Below are 25651 nucleotides of genomic sequence, written 5' to 3'. Positions count from 1 at the left end.
CTTCTGACTGCCAGAAGCTGGGACTGGATGGATCACTCAATAACTGCCCTGTTCTCTTCATTCCCTCTGAAGCACCTGGCATTGGCCACTGATGGAAGACAGGATGCTGGGCTAGATAGACCATTGCTAAATGACCCAGCATGGTCACTCTTATGTTCTTATGCCAGTGCTTCACTAATGTCACATGGATGTGTCACCATGTGGTGCCGGAACATTACAGCCAGGTGCCAATGTATCACTAACATGTCACCATGTGGCACTGAACCGTTACAGCCAGGCGCCAATGCACCACCGTTATGCTGACATGTCACCATGTGGTGCTGTATCATTATAGTCAGGTGCCAATGTGCCACTGTGACGCTGATGTATCACCATGTGACGCTGTACTGTTACAGCCAGGTGCCAATACATCAGTCACGCTGACATGTCACCATGTGGCGCTGTACCATTACGGCCAGGTGCCAATGCGCCTCTCTCACGCTGACGTGTCACCATGTGGCGCTGTACCATTACGGTCAGGTGCCAATGCACCTCTTGTCATGCTGACATGTCACCATGTGGCGCTGTACCGTTACGGTCAGGTGCCAATGCACCTCTTGTCACGCTGATGGGTCACCGTGTGGTGCTGTACCGTTACGGCCAGGTGCCAATGCACCTCTTGTCACGCTGATGGGTCACCGTGTGGTGCTGTACCGTTACGGCCAGGTGCCAATGCTTCAGTCACACTGACGTGTCACCGTGTGGCACAGTTGTGTTACAGTCACGCGCCAATGCGTCAATGCCTCGCTGACGTGTCTCCGTGTGGCGCCGTACTGCTAGAGCCAGGCACCACTGCCATGCTGACGTATCACCGTCCGAACCTATTTGGGGAGATTTTTTCCCAAACATGCCACAAGGTCATTTTTTTGAACTATCCCATTGAAATCTCCCGGCCCGCTTTCCATAGTCACCGGGAGATTGAGGCCGATCCCGGGAGGCTCACTCCAGGCCAATCCTGGAGGGTTGGCAACCCTACCGTGCCGCGGCCCCCGGCCGTTATGGCCACGCGCCCGCGCCTCACTCCTGTCACAGGAGCGGCGATGGGAGGCGGCGCAGGCGCTAGTGGACGGGGGCACTGCCGGCCGGAAGTACACTGGCCTCGGCGTCGCGCGCCGGCTCGCGCTGGCTGCTGGCCCGCCTCCCTCGCGCCTCACACGCGTTCCCGCCGAAACGGAACAGCAGAGACGCTGGGGGGAGGGGAGGAGCAACGGCTGGCTGCGCGAGCGCGCCGTCTCCCCGTCCCCATGGCAACAGGCCCCGCCTTCCCCTGTGGGAAGAGCTTCGCTTCCGGCCGGCGGCTGCGCGGAGTCGGCGCAAGCCCAGTGGGGACTGGTGTGGGCGCCTGCTGCCGGCGGCTCCTCACGCGGGCGGGGTGAGTGTTGGAAGACGGGGGCTCCCGGCCCCCTTCGCGCCATGGGGGGGGGGCGCTTCCCCGGCGGGGTGCGAGCCCCTCCCGCCTCCTCCGCTGGGGAGCACGAGCCGGCTGCTCACTGGAGGGGGAGGGGCTCTGTCCCCCCCCGCTCCCCATTGCCCCCGGGGCTGGGTCGGTTCTGTGCCCCTCCCCCCACGGGGAGCGCTGGGTGGGCCCCGCGCGCGGCGATAGGGGGAGGCACCGGCCACGCCCCCTCCAGCCAGTGCGGGCCCCTCGTGAGGTGCCTGGCGCCGGCGCCCTCGGCAGCCGCCGTTAGCGTCCCTAGTGTAGACACAGCCCCTGTGCTGGGCACCCCTAGTCAAGTGGGGCTGATCCGGTGCCCCTCGGCAGCAGCCGTTAACATCGCTAGTGTAGACACAGCCCCTGTGCTGGGCACCCCCAGTCAAGTGGGGCTGATCCGGTGCCCTTGGCAGCAGCCGTTAACATCGCTAGTGTAGACACAGCCTCTGTGTTGGGCACCCCCAGTAAAGCGGGGCTGGCCTGGTGCCCCTCAGCAGCAGCTGTTAACATCCCTAGTGTAGACACAGCCCCTGTGCTGGGCACCCCCAGTCAAGTGGGGCTGATCCGGTGCCCCTCGGCAGCAGCCGTTAACATCGCTAGTGTAGACACAGCCCCTGTGCTGGGCACCCCCAGTCAAGTGGGGCTGATCCGGTGCCCCTCAGCAGCAGCTGTTAACATCCCTAGTGTAGACACAGCCTCTGTGCTGGGCACCCCCAGTAAAATGGGGCTGATCCGGTGCCCCTCAGCAACAGCTGTTAACATCACTAGTGTAGACACAGCCTCTGTGTTGGGCACCCCCAGTAAAGCGGGGCTGGCCTGGTGCCCCTCAGCAGCAGCTGTTAACATCCCTAGTGTAGACACAGCCCCTGTGCTGGGCACCCCCAGTCAAGTGGGGCTGATCCGGTGCCCTTGGCAGCAGCCGTTAGCGTCCCTAGTGTAGACACAGCCCCTGTGCTGGGCACCCCCAGTCAAGTGGGGCTGATCCGGTGCCCCTCAGCAGCAGCTGTTAACGTCCCTAGTGTAGGGGGTCTCTCTGCTGGGCACCCCCAGTAAAGTGGGGCTGATCTAGGGTGACCAGATAGCAACTGTGAAAAATCAGGATGGGGGTGGGGGGCAATAGGTGCTTATGTAAGAAAAAGCTCCAAAAATTGGGACTGTCCCTATAAAATCGGGACATCTGGTCACTCTAGGCTGATCTGTCGCTGGCACCCCTTGGCAGCAGTAGTTAACATCCATGGTGTAGACACAGCCTCTGTGCCGGGCACCCCTCAGAAAAGTGGGGCTGATCTGTCGCTGGCACTCCTCTGTAGTGGAGACTAATGTCCCCGGTGTAGATGCAATCTCTGGCTTATCCTCCCGCTCTGTAAAGTGGGCCTGATCCATTGCCCCCTGGCAGCAGTGGTTAATGTCCCTAGTGTAGATACAGCTGTGCAGTACAGAGGGGCCCAGCTGATCTGCACAGCCCAAGGGTGTCCTGCAGATTGGCAGCTCTGGGAAACGGGAAGCACTGTCTTACTGTTTTGTGTATTACTGTAGATAGCACTCAGGAGTCCCAGTCATGGACCAAGGCCCCATTATGTCAGGTGCTGTATAAACAGAACAAAAAGACAGTCTCTGTCCCAAAGAATTTACAGTCTAAGGCCTGGTCTACACCGAAAACTTAAGTCAACCTAGCTATATTGCTCAAAGGTGTGAAAAACTCGCCTAGGAGATGTAGGTAAACTGACCTAAGTCCCGTGGTAGATGCTCCTAGGTTGACAGAAGATTTATTCTGTCAACCTAGTTACTGTCTCTCAGAGAGGTGGGTTTACTACAGGGATGGAAAAAGCCCTTATGTGGCTGTAGCAAGTGTCTGAGACGAGAGAAAATATATAGATCTAGACAGACCGGGGAGTACGAGGAAACAGTGAGCTAGGGGAACACTTAAAAGTTAAGTCAACTAAGCAGCGTCGCTCAGAGGTGAAAAATCCACACCCCTGAGCAATGGAGATAAGCAGACCTAACCACCTGTGTAGACAGTGCTAGGTCAACCTAGATACTGCCCTTCAGGAAGGGGATTAACTATGGTCATGGGAAAACCCCTCCTGTCACTCTACTGAGTGGCTACACTGAAGCTTGTAGTTGTGCTGCTGTAGTGTTTCAAGTGTAGACCAACCCTGAGACAAAATTGGTCAGTGTGATGTACAGTGGCCTCAGCATGCCAGCAGCCGAACTTGTCAAGTGTTTGGTAGGCATCATGGCAAAGGAGAGTTTGAAAGAGAACAATGAAATAGCTTTGAGGATGTTTATACAGAGTACCTTCCAAGCATTAAGGGCAGCATGGGAGAAAGCGTGAAGCTGCTTGTCTGAAATGTTCAAGTATTTTACCATTAAGCTGCAACTAATCTGATTCATTGGTATGTAATAACAGTTCAGTGAACACATTTGTCCCAGTTTCTATATGTTATATACTCCATCTTTGAATGGGAGCATAACAAATATTTAAGCAGGCCATTGTAGGAGGGAAGGTTAACTGTAGTGGAGGGTTATGGGTGTTAATAATACTTAGTCAGATTTTCAAAGTATAGCAGTATTCTCATGCGCAAACATAGTGAGCTATGGAGATGGTCAGGGTGGATTTGATTTAAATCATGGAAGACTCGATTTAATCATGGTTTTCTACATAAAAGTGCATTCTTGTTGGTGGTTATAACCTTAATACATATTCTTCACAACTCAGAGATAGATGTAGGTTTCCTTTTTAGAAGGTACACACTACACATTTTTAAACAGTGATTTATTTTGAAAACTTTTCAGATTAGTTTTAAAGCTATATCAAAAAATGAATGATTGTTTGGTTATTTCATTTACCAAAGGTAATTGAAGCAGATATTTATGAAGTCATTGGGAGGTGAACTAGCTCCAATTCAACAGATTAATCATTAATATTTGGAGGATTTTCTTGCCATGCTGTATTAGGAGGAGAACATCACCAGACAGACATTTAAATTGTTTTATTTAACTAAAACAACAGCGTTAAGTATTCTGGATTTTTTTTCTTCAACATCAAACATATAATATTTTAACAAAACAAACATATGTCCCTTGCTTCTCACATTTATCTCCAGACCTCTTCTCCTTGTCCAGATCTATTCCACCCCCAACAATCTCCTGTTCATTGAACTTGTTGAAACTTTGCACTTTTAGAGAGAGGTAAGGGATTGACTCTGTGTACACACATTTGTAGAGGGACAACAGAGCTGAGGTCTGTTAATTATAATTCTATATATTTATTTAAAATTTTTTTTTGCTGTTAACAAGCATGTTACCTCTGGAGAGACAAATCCACAGTTTGAGAACGGCAAAACTAAGCATCTCTGATGGTATCATCTAGACTGAGCACCGAGTCCCATTGGGTAGATAGAAAGATTAACCTAAATAATCTATACAGAAGCCTGTGGAACCCCATAAAATTTGGTCCCTAATCCATGAACTACTGGAAATCATTTACAAAACTTTTCTTAAACATGACATGAATATATTGTCTCATACTATAGAATTAGAATTTATAATCCCTATCCCATAATGAGATACCTTTGAGCTATAATGTATCTAGATACTTTTTGAGGAAAAAACCTATTTTATCAAAAAAATCCGATTTAAATAAAAAAAATCAGATTAAAAAATAAAATAATTGATTTTTAACCACCCTGGAGGCGGTATTTTAGTGCACTAGCCAGTTCTCAGTCCAACAGTGTGTGTACAGTAGTGCTCATTAAAGTGAAAGGGAAGCGTCTGTACAAAAGGACTGCAGGATCTTACAAAGTCTCTCATCCCTATGACTCCACACAGACTAGAAGAGAAAAAAATCTTGCCTATCACTTACTAAAGGACAGTAGCTTTCAAAAATGTACTGAATGGTTACTTAATCCATGTGACTTCCCCCCGCCCCCCATGTTTTATCCACAAAAACTGGGGGTAAAGGTGTTTTTTAAGCATGTCTGTAATGTGAAAAATATGAACTTCCAGGAATTTGATAGTCTGGGCTTGATTCTGCTTTGTTACCCAGTACATATTGGGACTAACTCTATTATAAAACTGGAGTGAGACGAGAATCTGGCCCTCCGTCCTGTGGGTAGATTTTCCTTCCCCACGCCCAAATGGTAAAAGTAGCTCAGTGTTAGTTATGGTCCTAATGAGTAGAGAATGCTCACAGAAGGAGCTATGTTAAAAAAACTCCCCTCCTTCCCCCCAAAAGTACTGAATGCTGTTTACTATTAAATATTAATCTGTAACTAGAAATGAACTCCCTAAATGCAATTTCCTAGGGACTGTTTAACATTTCTTTAGTCTGGTGCTGAAGGAGAGCGACACTATATAAATATCTCCATTCTTGTCTTTCCCTATGCTTCTCTCTTTACAGATGATGCAGGGGGAACAGAGTCCAACTACTTCCCTCATTGACAGAACCATCAAGATGAGGAAAGAGACTGAAGCCAGGAAAGTGGTTTTGGCTTGGGGACTCCTTAATGTGTCAGTTGCAGGCATGATTTATACTGAAATGTAAGTTCCCTAACAGTTTTAAAACTTAATCAATAAAAGGATGTCATTATGTTCCTAGATATTTCCATGTACTGTGAGTCAGAGAGATGCCAACTCAATTTTTTTTTCTCTTTCAGGACTGGAAAACTGATAAGTTCATATTATAACATTACATACTGGCCACTGTGGTATATTGGTAAGTGATTGTACTTGGTGATGGTTTACTTATGTGAGGAAACATAAGTTGTTTTCTTTATGTCAATATTTGAAAATTTTCAACCCGCTTTTTGATCATACAGAAATCGGACTTGACTTTCCATGTCCAGTTTGGATCTGTCTGGGATTATCTCCTGTGACAAACTGGCAGCAAAAAAGGCTTATCTGTTATCTTAGATCAAGTTGCATGTGTGTTGAGGCTTTACGTGGTGCTATAGGTGTGCTTTACATTTCCTGTAGTAGTTAGACAAGTCTTTTTTTCAAGACACTTACAATCTAAATGAGAGATATGAAACTAACAAAGGATGAAAATGAAGAGTAGGAATAGACATGTAAGAGATCAGTGATAGCAAACCTTCGAAAAGGCTGGATTTGAGGAGAGGGAGTTGTAGGTTGTTCTGAACCTGGGGATGATATGAAAATGAAAGCATGTCACAGCTTTAGGGGAAATAGCTTCAGATTCCTTAAACTCAGTAATGTGTTATGTCATGCATGTTGATATGTAAATATAATACCATGTTAACTAAATGTAAACTAAGCTAACTTGGGTATTGATTTACAGCCCTTTAAGCATAACTTGTAACCTTTAGAGATGTCAGCTGGCCTAGATTCCAAAATCTACTTTCTCTAAAGAATGTGAGGCTTATAAAGCAGCCCTTTGTTTATGTATGTGATTATTTTAATTCACTTGTATGATTAAAATATTAGTCTCAAATATATAAAACCTGTCCCCAAAGTTCTTGCATAAAATATGTCCCTGACCATCTTCGCTAATAACTGTTGATCCTCCATGAACTTTTAATTCTGTTACACTTTTGGTCTTCACAACATTCTATGGAAACGAGTTCCACAGGTTGACTGTGCATTGTATGAAGAAATACTTCCTTATGTTTGTTTTAAACTTGCTGCCTATTAATTTAACTGGGTGACCCTTTATTCTTGCATTATGTGAATGGGTAAATCACACTTCTCCGTTCACCTTCTCCATACCATTCATGATTTTAAAGACCTCTATCATATCCCCTCCCCATAGTCGTCTCTTTTCCAAACTGAGCAGTCCCAGTCTTTTTAATCTCTCCTCATATGGAAGCTGTTCCATACCCCCTACTCATTTTTGTTGCCTTTCTCTGTACCTTTGCCAATTCTAATGTACCTTTTTTGAGATCAGGCAACCAGAACTGCATGTAGCATTTAAGGAGTTGGTGTACTATGGATTAATATAGTGGCATTATGATGTTTTCTGTTTTATTATCTGTCCCTTTGCTAATGGTTCCTAACATTCTGTTAGTTTTTTTGGCTGCCGTTGCACATTGAGTGGATATTTTCAGAGAACTATCCATGATGACTCCAAGATCTTTCTTGAGCCGTAACAGTTTATTTAGACCTCATCACTTCGTGTATATATAGTTGGGGTTATGTTTTCCAGTGTGCATTACTTTGAACTTATTGACAGCTAATTTCATCTGCCGTTTTGTCGCCTAGTCACCCAGTTTAGTGAGATTCCTTTATAACTCTTTGCAGTTAGCTTTGGACTAGGAATGTAAATATCGTTTTAAAAAGTACCCGTTTAAACTATTAAAATTATATTGGTTAACCGTTTTAATCGTTACGTTCACAATCTGCATTTTACATCCATACTTTGGACTTAACTATCCTGAGTAGTTTTGTATTGTCTGCAAATTTTGCCACCTCACAAGTCACCCATTTTTCCATATCATTTACAAATATGTTGAACAGCACAGGATCCTTGGGGGACCCTGCTATTTACCTCTCTTCATTGTGAAAACTGATCACTTATTCCTACCATTTGTTTCCATCTTTTAACCAGTTACTGATCTATGAGAGGACCCCCCTTATCCCATGATTGTTTATTTTGCTTAAGAGCTTTTGGTGAGGGACCTTGTCAAGCTTTATGAAAGTCCAAGGACACTATATCCACTGGATCACCCTTGTCCACATGCTTGTTGATCTCCTGAAAGAATTCTAAATAGATTGGTGAGGTATGATTTCCTGGTATAAAAGCCGTGTTGACTCTTCCCTAGCATGTAGTGTTCATCTATGTGTCAGATCATTTTGTTCTTTACTATAATTTCAACCAGTTTGCTTGGCACAGAAGTTAGGCTTACCGGCCTGTAATTGCCAGGATTGTCTCTGGATCCTTTTTTAAAAATCGGCGTTACATGAGCTATCCTCCAATTATCTGGCACCGAGGCTGATTTGAGTGATAGGTTACATACCACAGTAGAAGTTCTGCAATTTCATATTTGAGTTCCTTCAGAACTCTTGGGTGATTACCATTGGGTCCTGGTGACTTATTACTGTTTAGTTTATCAATTTGTTCCAAACCTCCTCTACTGACATCTCAGTCTGGGACAATTCTTCAGTTTTGTCACTTCACTAGAATGACTTGGATGTGGGGATCTCCTCCATATCCTCTGCAGTTAGGACTGATGCAAAGAATTAATTTCGCTTCTCTGCAACGGCCTTGTGTTCCGTGAGTGCTCCTTTAGCACCTCGATTGTCCAGAGGTGCCACTGTTTGGCAGGCTTCCTGCTTCTGATGTACTTAATAAACTTTTTTTTTAATTTAGTTTTGGTGAATAATTCATCTTTCCAAAATGGTACAAAGAATATACAGTAACTTTTACCACGATAGTGTTCATATCAGTAGAGTGGGAAAACAACATGAGAGTCAGAGACAAAAAGTTGGTCCAATAAAAGATATTACGTCACTCATCTTGTCTCTCTAATATCCTGTGACCAACATGGCTACAACAACACTGCATACAGTATAAAATGTTAACAGTTATTTGTAAATGGTGAGCAATGTAAGAACACTCTAAAATATAAAGAACTAACTTGTTAAAATAATGGTTTTTGTTTTGTTTTGTTTTTTGTTCTAGAACTTGCACTTGCATCTTTGTTCAGTCTGAATGCCTTATTTGATTTCTGGAGGTATTTCAAATACACGGTGGCACCAACTAGCTTAGTTATGAGTCCTGGACAGCAGACCCTTCTTGGGCTTCAGAATGCATGTAAGTTATCTCTGGCAGTATTCTTTAAAATGGTGTCTACAATTGAGTTTGTAAATGTTTAACCTTCTGAACAGACTGTCATAGGTCTCAACCTGGCATGGGTCTCCAAACAAGCACAAATGTCTAGAAAAAGAAGAGAGATGCAGTCAATAACTTCTGAAGGGTAGGAGTGCTGATTCAGAGAGCATTTTGATTGACTTCACCTTTCCTACAGATGGGGTAACTAGGTGAAGTGGAATAAAAATTCAGAAGATCAAGAAGTTACTTGATTACTGTGTATCAGTAACTTCATGAAAGGAATCAGAGGGGTAGCCGTGTTAGTCTGAATCTGTAAAAAGCAACAGAGGGTCCTGTGGCACCTTTGAGACTAACAGAAGTATTGGGAGCATAAGATTTCGTGGGTAAGAACCTCACTTCTTGCATCTGAAGAAGTGAGGTTCTTACCCACGAAAGCTTATGCTCCCAATACTTCTGTTAGTCTCAAAGGTGCCACAGGACCCTCTGTTGCTTTTCATGAAAGGAAGTATTGAGTGATAAAGGACTCTTTACTTTTGCAGAGAAAGGCATAACAAGAACCTATGGCTGGAAGCTGAAGCCAGACAGAGTTAACTTAGAAATAGGGAGCACCTTTTTAACAGTGAGGGTGACTGACTTTGGAACCAACTACTTAAGGAAGTGGTGGATTCTCCCTCTCTTGATGTCTTTAAATCAAGACAGAATGCTTTTGTGGAAGATATTCTTCAGTCAAACACAAGTTATTGGGGTCAGTATAGGTCAGGGGTTCTCAAACTGGGAGTTGTGACCCCTCAGGGTGTCGCGAGGTTATTACATGGGGGGGTCACAAGCTGCCAGCCTCCACTCCAAACCCTGTTTCACCTCCAGCCTTTATAATAGTGTTAAATATATATATATATATTTTTAAAAGTGTTAATTTGTAAGGAGGGGGGGGTCGCACTCAGAGGCTTTCTGTGTGAAAGGGGTCACCAGTACAAAAGTTTGAGAACCACTGGCAATGGGGTAATTGGGTTAAATGATATGGCCAGTGTTAGGAGGTCAAAGTAGATGATCGCATGGACCCTTCTGTCCTTAATCTATGGATCTGTATCACTGCTTCCAACTTCTGCAAACGAATGCATATATCTAAATGGTTCATAGTGTCTCTTCCATCTTTGACCTCTGATCTAGAGCAGTAGAGAGTGGGGGAGCCAGGGGAATTAGCAAAAAATTACTTGAGGGAAGATAATCAGGGAACAGGAGAAGAAGCAATAATGATAAAGAACAAACAAAACAAAAAAGACAGGAGAAAAGGGTGGATGGTGTAGTGTAGGAGACAAAAGCAATGAGAGAAGTTCAAACTCTATCGTGGATGGGCTAGAGCGTAGTCCCCTGTGTGTGGGACTGGGGAGGAGGCGCAGATGGAGGGTTTATGGTTAAATCAGTCATCATAGTAATCTACACACTGGGTAAAAATAGCCATGTTAGAGAGAAACCTTAATGCAAAGTCTAAAAATGACAAACTAAATGTCAGTCCCTTCATAAAATATTTTGAGTTTCTAAACAAATTTCTAAGAAACAGAAGAACATGACAAAGTAGATGTACCAAATGTGGAATGTCAGTACACTACTACCACACTCGACCAATCTGACCTCTGATTGCAGAAAGATGCCATCAGGTTGGAGGGACTTCATAAGAAAGCATCAATAAAGATCAGGAGCATAGAAAAACATCAGTAACGATTGTGGCGTAGTGTGATTGATTTATGTGCAAAGATTAAAACAAGTATGTGTAACTTGACTAAACTATGAAGGGAACATATCAGTCCATGAGTATTGAAACTCTTTGGAGATGGTGTGTATAGGTAGGATTAATAAAATGAAGTTAAAAAGGGAAACTTTCTCAAAGAACCTGACTGAAGCTCCTTACTAGAGAAATTTTAAATTAGATATGCCTATAATCGTGCTCTGTGCAAAGCACTCTCTTGCTGTTGTATCTAGGCACAGTACAAGGGTTTTAAAACAGCAGGGTCCATCCATAAGGAACAACCTCATAAAGAATAGGAAATGTTCATTCGTTGACCATAGGGAAGGACTGGATGTGACTTAATAGGTCTCTCATTATGTGTGTTACTATTATTTGTGTATACTGCTATGTTTGTAATAGTAAAGTGCCTAGCGGTCCCAGCTGAAATCAGGGTCCTGTTGAGCTAGACTGTATATAAACACATAGTAAGATAATCCCTGCCCTGAAGCGGTTTCAGTCTAAATAGGTAGGATAAAGGGTGGAAGAAAGAGAGTATACTTATTCCCACTTTGCAGCTGGAGAACTGAGGCACAGAGGTGTAGTGACTCACCCAAGGTCACACAGTGTGTCTGTGGCAGAATGTATCCCAAGTCTTCTGAGTGGCAGTGCAGTTCCCAAACCACAAGACCGTTTTTACTCTGTCACAGCTCTAGTTTCTATGCTTGTGACTTGGCTGCTGAATTTTATGGGTCTGAGATTTCTTTCAAATCTCCTTTTCTGGTCTCAATGTAGGATTTTCTTAAGATAGTAAAGAAATAAAATAACAGTTAAAAAAAATTATCCAGACTGCTGCTCCTTCAGCCCTAATTCTGCTTTTTTTTATTACAGCAGTACAAACAACTCCGCCCCGTGAGCTAGTGACAAAGAAAGTCCCTTCTTCAACCCCTTCTCCTCCAATCCTGGGTCAGAGCGTGCTGAGTTACAGCCCATCCCGCTCACCTAATACCAGCCCAAAGTTTGCCACTGGTTGCATGACTGGGTACAGCCCTCAGCTACAGGCTTTGTCAGGCAGCGGCGGTTCTTATAGCACTGCTGTGACCTACTCACCAAACAGCACCTACAGTAAGGTAATAGCCTTAATAACCCAATGGAACAAGTTGGAATTTGCGATTGCTTGTATTGTGCCCTACACTGCAGAACCTGATTCTCCAGTAGCTTGCTCCCCTTGTGTATTTATTTACCCCTTTTGCACAGCAGGTGTAAAATTTTACCCAACAGGAATTCTCCAGTCTCCCACTGGTGATGGCATTTTTTTCACTTTGCACCACCTGGCAGGTGATGCAGTAAGAATTTAAATAAACCAACCAGCAACTGAAACATACGAAAGCCAAAGTGGCGTCTCGTTGAACAGTAACTAGCAATGCAATGACAAGTTGGATAAATGAGGATAACTACATTCATTTTGTTTCCAAATTGAAACTAATAAATAGAATTCCAGCTTTACAAAATAACACAATCACTCACTCTATTTCCCACAGGTATCCAGCTTCAGTCCCTCTCCTGGTGGCTCACCATACCCCACCAGCATTGGACCAGTGGAAAGCAGCGGGCTGAGGTCTCGGTACCGTTCTTCGCCAACTGTGTATAACTCCCCTATTGGCAAAGAAGACTATATGACAGACCTAAAGTCCTTGGACAACTTCCTTCAAAGTGAAGAAGAGAAGCAACATCGAGTTCAGCTGGGTAAGTCAGTAGCTCTGTTTGGTCTAAAAGTTGTTGTTTTTTTAAATGCATTTGTGGGATGGTACTCCAGTTCTTCTGGTGTAAGGTTTGGCACATCTGTGCCCATCTTAATGAAATGGACTTAAGTCATTTGCACAGAATCCACCTCTTAACAAATCCCTGTAGAAGGCACAATCTGAAGACTGATGCAGAACAAGTTAAGTCTTTTACTGAATAGTCTAAGTGAGATGTGAAGCTGAGCTCCATGACTTCTACAGCCCTTTGCAACACAGAAGCCTTGGGGAAACTTTCCAGAGAATAAAGCCTTGTGTTATAGATAGAAATGTACAGCTGTTGACACTCTGGAGACAACTCTTGGATGTCTATAAATGACAAACTACACCTCTACCTCGATATAACGCTGTCCTCGGGAGCCAAAAAATCTTACTGCGTTATAGGTGAAACCGTGTTATATCAAACTTGCTTTGATCCGCCGGAGTGCACAGCCCCGCCCCCCTCGGAGCACTGCTTTACCGCATTATAACACGAATTCTGATACATCGGGATAGAGGTGTATATCTGTATAGGGCTTACTGGCCTACAGTAAAGAGCCAGGGCCTTCATCTTGACAAGAGGTGTGGCCTGTGGAGACGGCATCTCAGATCAAGATGCCAAGTAATCTGCAGGTGACCTGTGTCCTGAAGGCACTTTTTATTATTGAGATGACAGTGACTAATAATATTTTACATAGACTGAGTTTGGCATTTGGTTCATCGCAACTTGTGGATGGCGTCCCTCCAGTCAAAGCCTAAATGCTCTGACCTGTCATCTGTACAGCAACCTCACACTGCTTAAAAATGGTTTGGCAATCAACACGGAGTAATTATTTGTTTACTGAATGGATAATTTCAGGGAGTTCAGATTCCAGCTCTCCTTCCAGCAGTCCGACTCTTTGGAACTACAGCCGTTCCATGGGCGACTACGCACAGATGCTGAGGAAGTTCCAGTACCAGCTGGCCTGCAGGTCCCAAGCCCCATCAGCACACAAAGATGAAGCTGATCTGAGCTCTAAGCAAGCTGCGGAAGAGGTAAATAGAAAACTCGAGGGAAAAAGACAGTTGTGAATTTTGCAATCTTCTGCAAGGATTTGGACGCGTCTCCCATTCACATTACTGGAAAGAGAGGCGATAAATCCCATAGCATTGAATTGCCTTCATATAATTTATACAAGTATTTTCTTATTCCAAACTTCAATCTGAACTAGTTCGTTGTACATTACCTTCACCAGGAGAGGGCAATTATAAATTTGTTTGGGGTAAAAAAGTGACTTCTGACCAAACGCTTCTGGATATATCTGCTGTATAGAATTTTATAGTTTATTAGTATTCATTTTGTGAGCAGTGGTGGGAAACAATAAACACAGATTTAACCTTTTCCTGTCTTAACCAGTTTCTCACAAACACCTTAATTATGTAGTAATATATAACAATTCTAGATATAGTAGTTCAGGCTGGAGTTCAAAAACTAGTAGTTTAACTGCGTTCTTGGACTTAGTGATGAGAAATCTTCTCTTCTGCCATTTTATACTATGGATAAAAGTGTTTGTAACAGTAACAATTAACTGCATCTAGTGCATTTCAAGCAGCTGAATGTATATTGAAAATCCTCTGTTTCACCTGTACGTGCTCAGTGGATTTTGTGAGACACATGGAGAAGAGTACTGCACATCTGACTTTAGTGTGGCCAATAGGAGTAGCTCTTAACTTGCCTGTCTTTTAATTAAATGTTACCCCTTTTCTCTACCTTGCACACTGATTTAGTGTAACTTTCCATTAACTTAAACCTTTTCTAGAAATCCTATTAGCTTAGACCAGTTTTATCCTAATACAAATAGCTATGGGTACCAAAATAGTGCATCTGGACTTGGTGTGTTAAACTAACTGGTATATAGTCCTCATGAAATGCCCTGTGAGATATGAACATTCTAAAACCTAGCTGGGTCTTATGATGGGCACGCTATAATTAGTATCAATAAGATGGCTTGGCCTCTAAAAGCCGTATTGCGTTCAGCTGGGTTCCTACATCTTTGCAATAAGTCTCTTAAACTACTTAACTTTTTAGGTTTGGTTGAGGGTGATAATGAATCGACAGCTACTCAATCATGTGGACTCATGGACAGCTAAGTTCAGAAATGTAAGTCCTATCATTGCTCTTTAGAATCTAATATTTTAGTATCCTGTCCTTATTTCTGCGGAACTCAGAGCTAGAAAATACATGAGTACATCATCATTTGCCTCAGCCTTAATGGAACTGAGCTATGGTATAAACTTGGTAGGGTGTAATACTTTCTTAATGATCTTTGATTTGTAACAGAACTCTTGCTTTTTGATCTAATTGTATTATATTAGAATGGTGGTGCGGTGGGGGAGGGGGGGAATTGAGTTGCCACATGTGAACCTAAGATTGTAGAAAGAACTACAGAGTGTATTTGAGGATTAGCATATGGCTGTGTAACTAGCAACTAACACAAAGCATGCTCACAAGGGGGCGATATTAAGGTTACACGTTCAACCTTAACTCCTGCACTTGCTGACTTTTGTGCTATGACATCCTGGAAACTTCAAATTGTAAAGTTCATACCAATGAAAATGGGTAGACTTGTTTTTCCCTTTTCCACAACTCAACCTGCTGACTCTGTTTTCCTCAAACATTTCAAAATAACTCACCTGGGCTGACCTGAAGCATGGAAAATCCCATCTCCAAGGTTAAAATTTTCCAAAAGGTCTGAACAGCTGAAAAGTTAGAATGACAATCCTGATGTAATCTGACTTTTAAGAACTGTTATTTCTGCTGTTGCTATTGCAGACCTAACTACACTTCAAGGTAAAAGTATTAGGTAATCAAATAACAAACTACTCCACACACTGTTTGTTGGAATTCATGGCACTCCCCAGGCATGTTTGTTTGTTAAGCCAATAATATCCATGAAAAGCTCAAGTGTTCACAAATAATATATTTCTATCGGCACCCTTCTTTCTTAAAACAGTCTGTGGGAATTATGGACACATGCAAGCATAAATTAAGTGTTTGTGGATGACTTGCTGCTCTTCATACCATTACTCCCCTCACCATACAAAAAGTCTGTATCATAGTCTAGAAATGTTATCTAGAACTCACTCATTGAACTTTTAAAATAGTCATTCAAATCCTACCATAGCCTGATAGTCTATTTACTTAATAACTTTGTATATCTCTTCTGCTTCCTTAAATGTTTGTTGTTCACCTTTTTTACTTTGCAGTCATAACAGTAATTCAGATACTGATTAGGGTATAGAAACATTTCACACAGACTTCCTGTTGCTGCTTATCTTTTTAATTGTCTACCTTTCTCTCCTCTTCTAGTGGATTAACGAGACTATTTTAGTGCCACTTGTGCAAGAGATTGATTCTGTGAGCACTCAGCTGAGAAGAATGGGGTGTCCAGAGTTGCAGATTGGAGGTACTGTATGGAGATACTGTAATAGATTTGGTTCAGTTCTCATTAGTACCTGTGCTCAGGATGAAAACTTCCAGACAGAAGAGAGTGTTCTTTGCAACCTTAAGAACTAGAAACAGATTTTTTTTTTTATGAGAGAGCTTGGATTATACAGCAACTTCCACAGGTGCAGAATTGCAGCAACACAGGAACCTTGTTACAGCTGCATCAGTGAGAGGACTATGTTCATTCCAGTTGAGCCTCCTGAGGCAAATCCCTTAATAAGACAATAACCTGGTGTTTGATCTCTGACTGTTAGTTGCTCTTATAGCTGCTAGCCTGGATTCTATCTTCAGTTAAACTGGTGTTTAATCTGAAGTAATTCCACTTATTTGCATTGTTACATCAAACTTGCACCAATTTAACTGAGAGCAGAATTTGACCTTCTGTTTTGTAGGCTACTTAAGCTTTAATCTCTCCTTAAAACCCACTTCTGCTGTGACACGTATGAGAAATTAACCAACTAATAATGGCTAGATGGAGAGGCAGTTAGGAATCTGCTATATACTTAGTCAAATGCAACACTAGAAAGTTTGTCGTATCCCCTTTTTCCACCAGTATAAGTGTCTTTTGTCTCATAGGATGCAAGGTTTTCAGGACAGGGACGGTCTTCCTGTATGTGTGGTGCCTAGCATGTTTTGTATGCTAGGATGATGTAAATAATACAGACTCAGTCTTTCTCCCAGTGAAGTAAATGTCGGAGTAAACTTCTCTAGGATCAGAATTTGGTATTTGGCAACATCAGTAGTGATGTAGTGTGCCAACTATTCCTAGGACCCAGATTCTCAGAGTGCAACAGGCAGGCAAGCGGAACAGAATGTGTCAATTCTTTGTAATAGTCTGTTAATGAGCTTCTGAGTAAGTGAGGATGTTCAATGTTCTGCTATGGCCAGAGATCATATGGGCTGGTGCTCTTTTGTATTGCAGAAGCCAGTATTAGCAGTCTGAAACAAGCCGCTCTTGTTAAAGCCCCACTCATCCCCACGCTGAACACTATAGTGCAGTACCTGGACCTTACACCAAACCAGGAATATTTGGTTGAAAGGATCAAAGGTAAATGGTCATCATGCACACTTAAAATGTGCTTCATTACAGTTCTCATGCGTCAAGTGTTAGTGATGTTGAACACTGTCAACAAGACCTTTGAACTTGTGTATTTCCACTACTTGAAAAGCAGCCCCTCCTTCATACCTGCTGTGACCCAAGTATTGGTGATTTTCTATTCTTGTTTAAAGTGACTTAATGATGTGGGATCTTAATATAATTTACAATACTCTTAAAACAAAAGCTTTGTCACTCATTCACCTTTTGAAATGTGTGTTCTGGAAGCTTATTGTTGGATTTAATCAATCTCTTCTCTTACTACTTTATCACTCCCTGATTTCATTCCAAATAAAAATGAGTTTTAGGATTTAAATCTTTTTTTAAATCCTGATGGTGATTTTTAAAATTTGCTTTGCAAGTGTTTCTTGCATGCATTTCTCATGTATACAGCACCATAAATATGCATGATGTCTGAAACAGACATAATAGATTTCCTTCTTCCACTTCCATCTCCAACCTTGCCCCAAAATAACTTCATATAAACTCTGTTGCCTTTAGAACTTTCTCAGGGAGGATGCATGAGCTCATTCCGATGGAACAGAGGAGGGGACTTCAAAGGCCGTAAATGGGATACTGATTTGCCCACTGATTCTGCTGTAAGTTTGCATAGTTGTGTTTGATGAGACTTAAAACGCATTATTTTTCAGTGCTGGTAGTAGGAATACGAAGTAGAGATACAGCTTGTGAATCTCTTGAGGAACATGATCCCAAATCCTGCACACCTCATTTACCCAAGTAATCCCATTGCACTCAGTGAGATTACTTGGTAGAATTATGCAAACCAGATCTAGCCCATATAGATCACAAAAATAATGTTGTTGTGTATCTTAATCTTACGTCACTCTTATTTAGACATAAGTGAAATGCCTGTTGAATAGCTGTGTCTGAATGTAGAAAAACAACTGCTCTGACCTCTCTACTGCAGTTGTTTTTCTACATTCAGACACAAATAAGTAATCATCTGCATTCAAATGAATCGTCTATAAAATAATTCCCAATACAGGAACAAATTATTAAATGATTTCACCTTGATTAAATGTCTAATTTCAGTTCTCCAAAGCAGATTGCAAAATAAACAGACATGAAAGAATAATAAACATGGATTGAGTGGCCTTGTGCCCATTTAATTGAATATTGTTTAAATCCTAAATGACTAACTCAAAGGAGTAAAATAATAGTTAGAGACTCTGTGTGGCTCAGCCGAGCAACCTGAAAGGTCAGAGGATAAGTGTTTCTCAACAGAAACAGTAACATGTACTTGAAAACAGTGAATTAAAATATCACTTCAGTTGTCAGAAAACTGACATAACATAGATACAAAGAATAATGACACATAGCTGAGTGACACAATTCTGAGGATTTATTTTTCTTGCTGTCTGTGCAAGAAAAGATAGCGGAAGTCCTGCCTTGAGTCAAGTAGGAACCCACCAGTTCTTAAGGGAAAGCACTCGTAGTCATGGGGTCGGACATCACATCCTGTAATTGAGCATTTGTTTCCCCCTCCGACAAACAGCCAGATGAGATGCCATTGGAGACTATATTGAATATCTAAATACTAATAAGACAAGACTAGTTCTCACAAATCCTCCTAAACTTCTGTAAACCCCTGAATGAGTTACTAGTCTAAAATATATTAAATGTATATTGAGGAAATGTTAACATTGAAAACTTCAAGACAAAAGTCAACAAATGCAAAATTGTAGTATATGACTGTTACTGTAAGAACCTTAACATTGAGTACTGGTTCTAGCACTCTTCCCCGTATATAGGGCGGACTTGTTCAGACTGAGAGAGGTGGGCTTAAGTTTTACAAAAACCTCAATGTGTGAGTATACAGTTTGCCAAACCATGGTTGGTTTGAATCTGTCAATCTCAATCAAACCTTTCAAGTTAATGGGGGAGGAGGGAATGAGTTAAAATAAATATTCTGGTTTGGGGCCCACGTTCGCTACTAAATTCTGCAACTTTGCATACAGCCATCTCTGGAAGGGAATGAATGTGCCATATTGTGGCTGACGTCTCGTTGTTCAGCTGACAGACGAACCTTGACTTGTTAACATCTTGCATAAATATTCTGGCCAATGTCAAGCATTGGGCCACCGAGGAATGTGGTTAAAGCACTCCACTGCTTTGTCCCTTTTTAAATTTGCTGGGGGTCAGTCAAAGCTGCAATAGGATCACTGTCCCTTGGATTCTGTAACGAGTATCTAAGACTGTTAAAGATTAACCGCTTTATTGTAGCAGTTGGTTCTACAATCTGTCTGATGGGCACTAAATTCTGATTTAATTTTTTCTTCAGATCATTATGCACGTGTTCTGCACTTACCTTGACTCCAGGCTGCCTCCTCACCCAAAATATCCTGATGGCAAAACATTTACCTCACAACACTTCATTCAAACACCAGATAAGCCAGGTATTGGCATCCTTGGTCCCTTTGTTTGCTGGGATCGACTGCTTGGATCATGTCCTTCATGTCCATATTACCTCTTAAATTTCTATTCATAGATGTTTCAAATGAGAATGTGATTTGCATCCACCAGAGCACCATCAACCCTCCCCACTATGAGCTTATCTACCAGTGCCAAGTCTACAATCTGCCCAAGGTATGAACATGGTGCTTTTCTTCTGATACCTCAAGAAAGCTACGTGTAGTCTGAAACTCTAACTGATGTTGATTGGTTATCTTTTTTGAGCAGTCAGGTTTATTGACAGGGAAATTGTCTTTGAATATAGCAACGGTCAGTGCAATGTACAAGGCAACATGTTACCTTGATCTAGTCATAGCCCTTGGCATATAAGTTGCTACTAAATAACACCATTACCATAAAGAGTCTCAGTAGAGTACCGAAGGCAGTATCTTCCCCTTGTTGCATGTTCTTTTGATAAGTTGCTAGTGTTTAAAATAAATAACTTAGACCCCAGAGGTCTATGTTAATTCTTCGGTGCCACAGATCTCGTGTCTCTTACCAGCAAAAGTCTGTGTTGGAAAAATTACCATTCCCAGAATCAAAAGCTTAAATTGATGCTGTTGGATCCCTGGTCAAAACTTGAGCCCTAGTTTCAGAAATGATCATCAATTCCTCTAGTCCTTAAGAGTGGAAGGTCATAATCCAGCCTAACAAATTTTCTCTTTTTGCATTTGCCCAGCTGGAGGATGTAAGCAGTGTCCCAAAACTAACTTAAGTCCTGGAGGTTCATTATGAGGAAGAAGCCCATAATATTATTCCTTTGGTAATGGTTTCCCTTCTATAGCAGTTTCTCATCTCAAAATACTTTGCAGGTCAGCATACAAACTCCATAATGACATCTTGTCAGTGAAGTGCAGCCACCTCTGGAGTGGAATGTGACAGCTGTTTAACAGTGCAAAGCAATAGTACACAAAAGCTTAGGACAGGAAGTGAAGGGTATTTTCTTTTAAATAAGAAATTGTGCAGAACTTTCAGACGGAATATTGTATGTATTACTTAATCTTCACCCTCTTCTCTTCCGGTGCGTTCAGGGCAGAAACAACATGTTCCATACCTTGCTTATGTTCCTGTGCATCATAAAGACAAAAGAATCTGGGATGCTCGGGTAGGTATAGAGTGCCATGAATCCCTGCATTTAATACAGGCTGAGAACCGTAACATTCCCTGTTGTAAATAAGCAGTTTAACTGCATGTAGACTGATCGTAAGTTCCTGTAGAAACAATCTGTATTCTTCACTGTATGGCAATTTCTTGCTGGTCTGTGAATATCCTATTTCTTTCACTCCCCGCAATGCTCTCTTTTGGCTGCCTCCTACACTCTTATGTTAAATAACTTAAACCTTGCCATTTGCATTTCTAACAGAAATACAGAATAATATTCTTTCTCCTCAAGCACGAGACAGGGAGGTGTGGGGGCTCTTTTCTCCTTATGAACTAGGATATAAATCTACCTTAAAAACCTGACTCCACTTTCACTTCCCAGTAACAGCTAAAAGTTTGCATTTCAGGATGAACTCTTCAAACACAAGAGCTTTACTCTGAACTTCCATGGGGAAAATCAAGCTCCTCGGTTCCTAAAAAGACTAATTCAGGGCAGCAAATGAGGACTGACAATTAAATGCACTAAAAAAAAGTACTATGGGGAATCACGCACCCTTATGTCCTACAGAAATCTGGGATAGGAGCACTTAAATTATGGGAGTTCTAAGGAGTATCAAATTGATTAAGCAAGGAAAATTAGCACACTAAAATGAAATACAAATTTGTTTTTAAAAGTTGCTTGTATAAGCCTCTAGGTGCATAAAAAGAGTTGCATTTTTTTGCAGGCTGACCATCTTTTGGAGCGCAAACTGTAGAATATTGGTCTCTTTAGTCACTGCCTGGCTAGATCCTGGCCTGAAATCCACTGCCATCGAGAAATATAGGTATAAGTAGATGCCATCGTTAGCCACTAAACTTTGCTTTTGGAGCAGTATAAGAAATTTTGAGGGCAACTGTGCCTACGTTGGCATAAAAGTGAAGTCCAGACTTTCCCATTTAATTCCTGTGGGGTTGTACTCTGTTCATAGTGAAGCACAACTCCTAAATAGAAGGAACCTTTGGCAGGGATTGAAAGAACTGCTGGAGTCAGGGGCTTGCAACCTGTCCTGGCAACTTTCTTTTATAACAAAACTTTGCTTTAAATGTAGGTTTGTGCTTATTGTTATTTTATTATTATGACTTTGTCTTTGCAGGCGAGTAAATCTTGGCTTATCAGGAGTGAATGTTCTGTGGATCTTGGGAGACTAGTACATCATGGTTCACTGTGGATGGCCTCCACCTTCACATAGTGAGAAACAATTGTGCATCTCTGAGATAACTGAACAGCTTATTACACTTGTGCCTTGAATATAAACCTACAACGATGTACTAGTGTGATATCCTTGTGAACATAGGATACGTTTACATTCAATACACAGTTCGCATGAGAACATGCTTCCAGCATTGAAATACTCCTACCAGCTCTTATTGCGCAAAGATGTCTCTTTACAACTTCCCACCTTCACAAGCCCTACTTTAAAAGCCTTCACCATTCTTCTGGCTGAGTTGCCCTCCAGAGGCCATCACTGCTGATACTTGAATTAGAAGCAACTCAACGGTACCCCTGCCAGCTTGGGGAATGAACTGGGAGCCCATCTCATCTACATGGCAGGGTAGAATACTACAGTGCAACTTGGACTGCCCTACTATGGTTGTACACTGCTGCTTGGTACTTGGTACTTCAGTGCTGCCCCTTGAAAAATCAATCACTGCCAAGTACAAAAATCAGTGTGGCCAAGTAGAAGATCCACATGCACCAGGAAATGCCACATAACCAGGATTCTCTTCGGCTTATGCAGAAAGGCTTGTGGCTAACCATCATTGGAGGACCAGTGTAGTGGGATTTTGTGGCACCACCACACTTTTAAAGTGACTGCACTGAAGGTGTAAGTGAAAGAAAACTTCAGACCCTACACACCAGTTAGACTATATTCTTATGAATCTTTTTTAAACAAAATAACCCAATATCTTTTAAATTTGAGTGTGTTTGGGGCAACAAAACATTGCTGATGTCTTGACTGAAATTGAAGTCTTGCCCGAACGTCCTTTATTTTTTAAAAAGTTCTCACATTAGTGTTTCTGGTATTCATCCCCTATTTTAGAGGTGTTTGAGCTGTAAAAAATTTACTCTAAAATGGAACATAGCTTCAGTGTCTCTGCAAAAGAACAAAATTTTTACACTTAAATCAGGATGTCCTAGGAGTCCAAAGGGACATCCTCTCCTCCACCCCCACATAGCCCCATATTGCTGTGAATTTCTTTATAACCAAGGACAAACAGATGCAACCTGACCAGCGTTAGTCATTGGAGGGAGCGGAGGCTCTGCTGAGGCTCTTTTCCAGCCTGGGGCAAATAGCAATGACCCAAAAGCAAGAATCAAATGTATGACTTGAACTCCTATTCTGTATGGGTGGCATGTCACTTTAGATCCTCAGACCAGCCAACACCTTCTTTTGAGAAAAAAGATGTTCTGCTCTAGTATGTATAATGATGGGGTGTCCCTGGATAACCCAACATACATACATATACATATATATATTTTTTACAGTTATATAAGCAATTGCTTTGCAATGTAGACTAGTTGCTCCGTGGAAAAAATTGAGTCAAACTTGTTTTAAACAAAATGGATTCCTACATGTATGCCAAGGTTTTTCCCTATAGGGATGAAGAATCCATTGCAAATCCTGGTAACCAGGCAATTTTAAAAATGTGTGCTAAAGGTTCTTCTTTTAAAACAAAAATATTGTGGGGACAATTTCAGAAGCCCTCTGGTAAGGGTAATGTTAAGGGTCCTCCTGTTTCTCTGTCTCTTGTCATAAGGCATGAGGTTAAGGCCGAGTGGCCTGCTTAATTTTACCCTTTCAACCCACAATGACCAGAAAATTGAGACCTTAATGTCACTGTGTTAAACTGCCAACGATGATGCTCTGTGGAATCCTGCTGAAAGTATTCCTCCAGGATTCAAAAAAAGAGCTGGCTGGCTAGACTTGTGAAGAATACACTAGATTTGTATTAGTTTTACACTCTTTTGTACTGTTTTCATTTTTTTACTGAACTGTGGATTGCCTATCTAGACGAGAGCCGGTGGGGAGGGGTTTGGAAATGTGTCCTTTTTACTATGCTCAGCAGAATTACCATTCATTATCTCAGTTGGACTGTTTGGTTTTTTTTTAATGCATAAGCCGAACTTACTGCCATTGTCTGTCAGAACTGCATCTTATTCAAGATACAACTTCCCCAAGGGGAAGGTATGAATTCTTCCTGGAGATCAGACTGTTAACAATGGTTAATTTGGTGCCTGTATTAAATGGGTTCATTTGGTTAAACATTTGTGTGTGGTTTTGTGCAATAACAAATGGCATATTTTGTCACCCAAATCTGTTTACACATCCCATATCATCTAGTTTGAGACTTATTTCCGCAATATACAATTCACTGTCAGGTTTGCATGATAGTTTATCTGTAGCAATGAGTAACTAAACTTCACAGTAATGTGGCATGTTTTGCTTAGGACAGGTGGCAAAGAACTGATAGAATTACTATTTGAGTGGCATTTATTTAAGGTCGGAAGGAAATTGGTTTAGTCTGGTAACAATCATTCTCATGTTGGTGCATGCAATTCTCATTGAAGCTCAAGGGTAACTGAAGGCAGACCGTATTTCTGTCTTCCACCCTGAAGACTGCACATACCTTGTGGGTGAGACAGCCCAGCAGCAGGAAACTCAACGATTACAATTCTAACACCTCTAGTGCTAAAATATATCACATGCTTCTTCCTTTATGAACTTTCAGATTGTTTGTTTGGGGACAGAAGAGAGAAGTAGACACAGTTGTAGAAGCTTCTTAAAAAAAAAACAACTGCAGAGTTCAAAATTCACTTGGGTTTTTGGTCTGAAATCTGAACAAAGTTAGCTAATAAGTTCTTCAGGAGTAATATCCAAGGGCTGGATATTATATCCAGTATTATATCTAGTATTTAAAAAACAAAAAAGCTATGCAAAGGCAATATTAGTGATCAAACTATAGAAGAACGCTCAACCAAATTTTGTTTAACTGTTTGCAGCCTGCCACTGTTCCACTGAAAGCGCCTACTGTCCTGAGTGCAAATATTATGCAGGCAGTGTAGCCTAGTCATCTAGCCCAGTGGCTCTCAACCTTTCCAGACTAATGTCCTCCTTTCAGGAGTCTCATTTGTCTTGTGTACCCCAAGTTTCACTTCACTTAAAAACAAGTTGCTTTCAAAATCATACATAAATATAAGTGTCACAGCACACTTACTGAAAAATTGCTGACTCTCTCATTTTGACCATATAATTATAAAATGAATCAATTGGAATATAGAGAGTGTACTCAGTGTATAGCATATAGAGCCGTGTAAACCAGTCATTGTGTGACATTTTAGTTTGTGTTGACTTCGCTAGTGCTTTTTATGTAGCCTGTTACAAAACTAGGCAAATAGCTAGATGAGTTGATGTACCCCCGGAAGACCTCTGTGTGCCCCCAGGAGTATGCGTACCCCTGGTTGAGAACCACTGCTCTAGCCACTGGAGGGTTCCAATTAAAAGGTGAAGTATGATAGTAAAAAGCTGAGATTGCTAATAAAATTCTGGTAACCTTAATTAAAAACATGACCTCAGTCTAGTTCTTAGAGAATGAGTGTTCATGCCACAGAAAAGTAAATGCTAATTGACCCCTTGTTGGCAACCTCAGAGGAGAGACCAACAAATGAATTGCTATGGAGAGTGAATTCCTCTTACC

The 25651-nt window shown here is 41.9% G+C and overlaps 1 protein-coding gene across 3 annotated transcripts; it reads left to right on the top strand.

Moving 5' to 3' along the window:
• Positions 1 to 1314: 1314 nt before the first annotated feature.
• Positions 1315 to 24221, top strand: TMEM209 (transmembrane protein 209). Of its 3 annotated transcripts, none has more exons than XM_054015201.1 (15): positions 1315 to 1411; positions 5874 to 6013; positions 6130 to 6188; positions 9111 to 9242; positions 11872 to 12110; positions 12522 to 12726; positions 13618 to 13793; positions 14827 to 14898; positions 16108 to 16204; positions 17168 to 17293; positions 17843 to 17940; positions 19644 to 19758; positions 19851 to 19948; positions 20845 to 20918; positions 22048 to 24221. In XM_054015201.1, exons 2-15 carry the CDS (start codon positions 5874 to 5876, stop codon positions 22100 to 22102), a joined length of 1686 nt encoding a protein of 561 aa, XP_053871176.1. In that variant the 5' UTR covers positions 1315 to 1411; the 3' UTR covers positions 22103 to 24221. The 3 variants fall into 3 exon arrangements, with proteins under 3 accessions (XP_053871176.1, XP_053871138.1, XP_053871115.1); XM_054015163.1 differs by having other exon boundaries at positions 1328 to 1411; positions 11875 to 12110; XM_054015140.1 differs by lacking the exon at positions 1315 to 1411 and having other exon boundaries at positions 5856 to 6013.
• Positions 24222 to 25651: the final 1430 nt, after the last annotated feature.

This window comes from Malaclemys terrapin, chromosome 1 (genome assembly GCF_027887155.1).
Source record: "Malaclemys terrapin pileata isolate rMalTer1 chromosome 1, rMalTer1.hap1, whole genome shotgun sequence".
Lineage (NCBI taxonomy): Eukaryota > Metazoa > Chordata > Testudines > Emydidae > Malaclemys > Malaclemys terrapin.
This window is presented reverse-complemented; position numbering and strand designations above follow the sequence as displayed.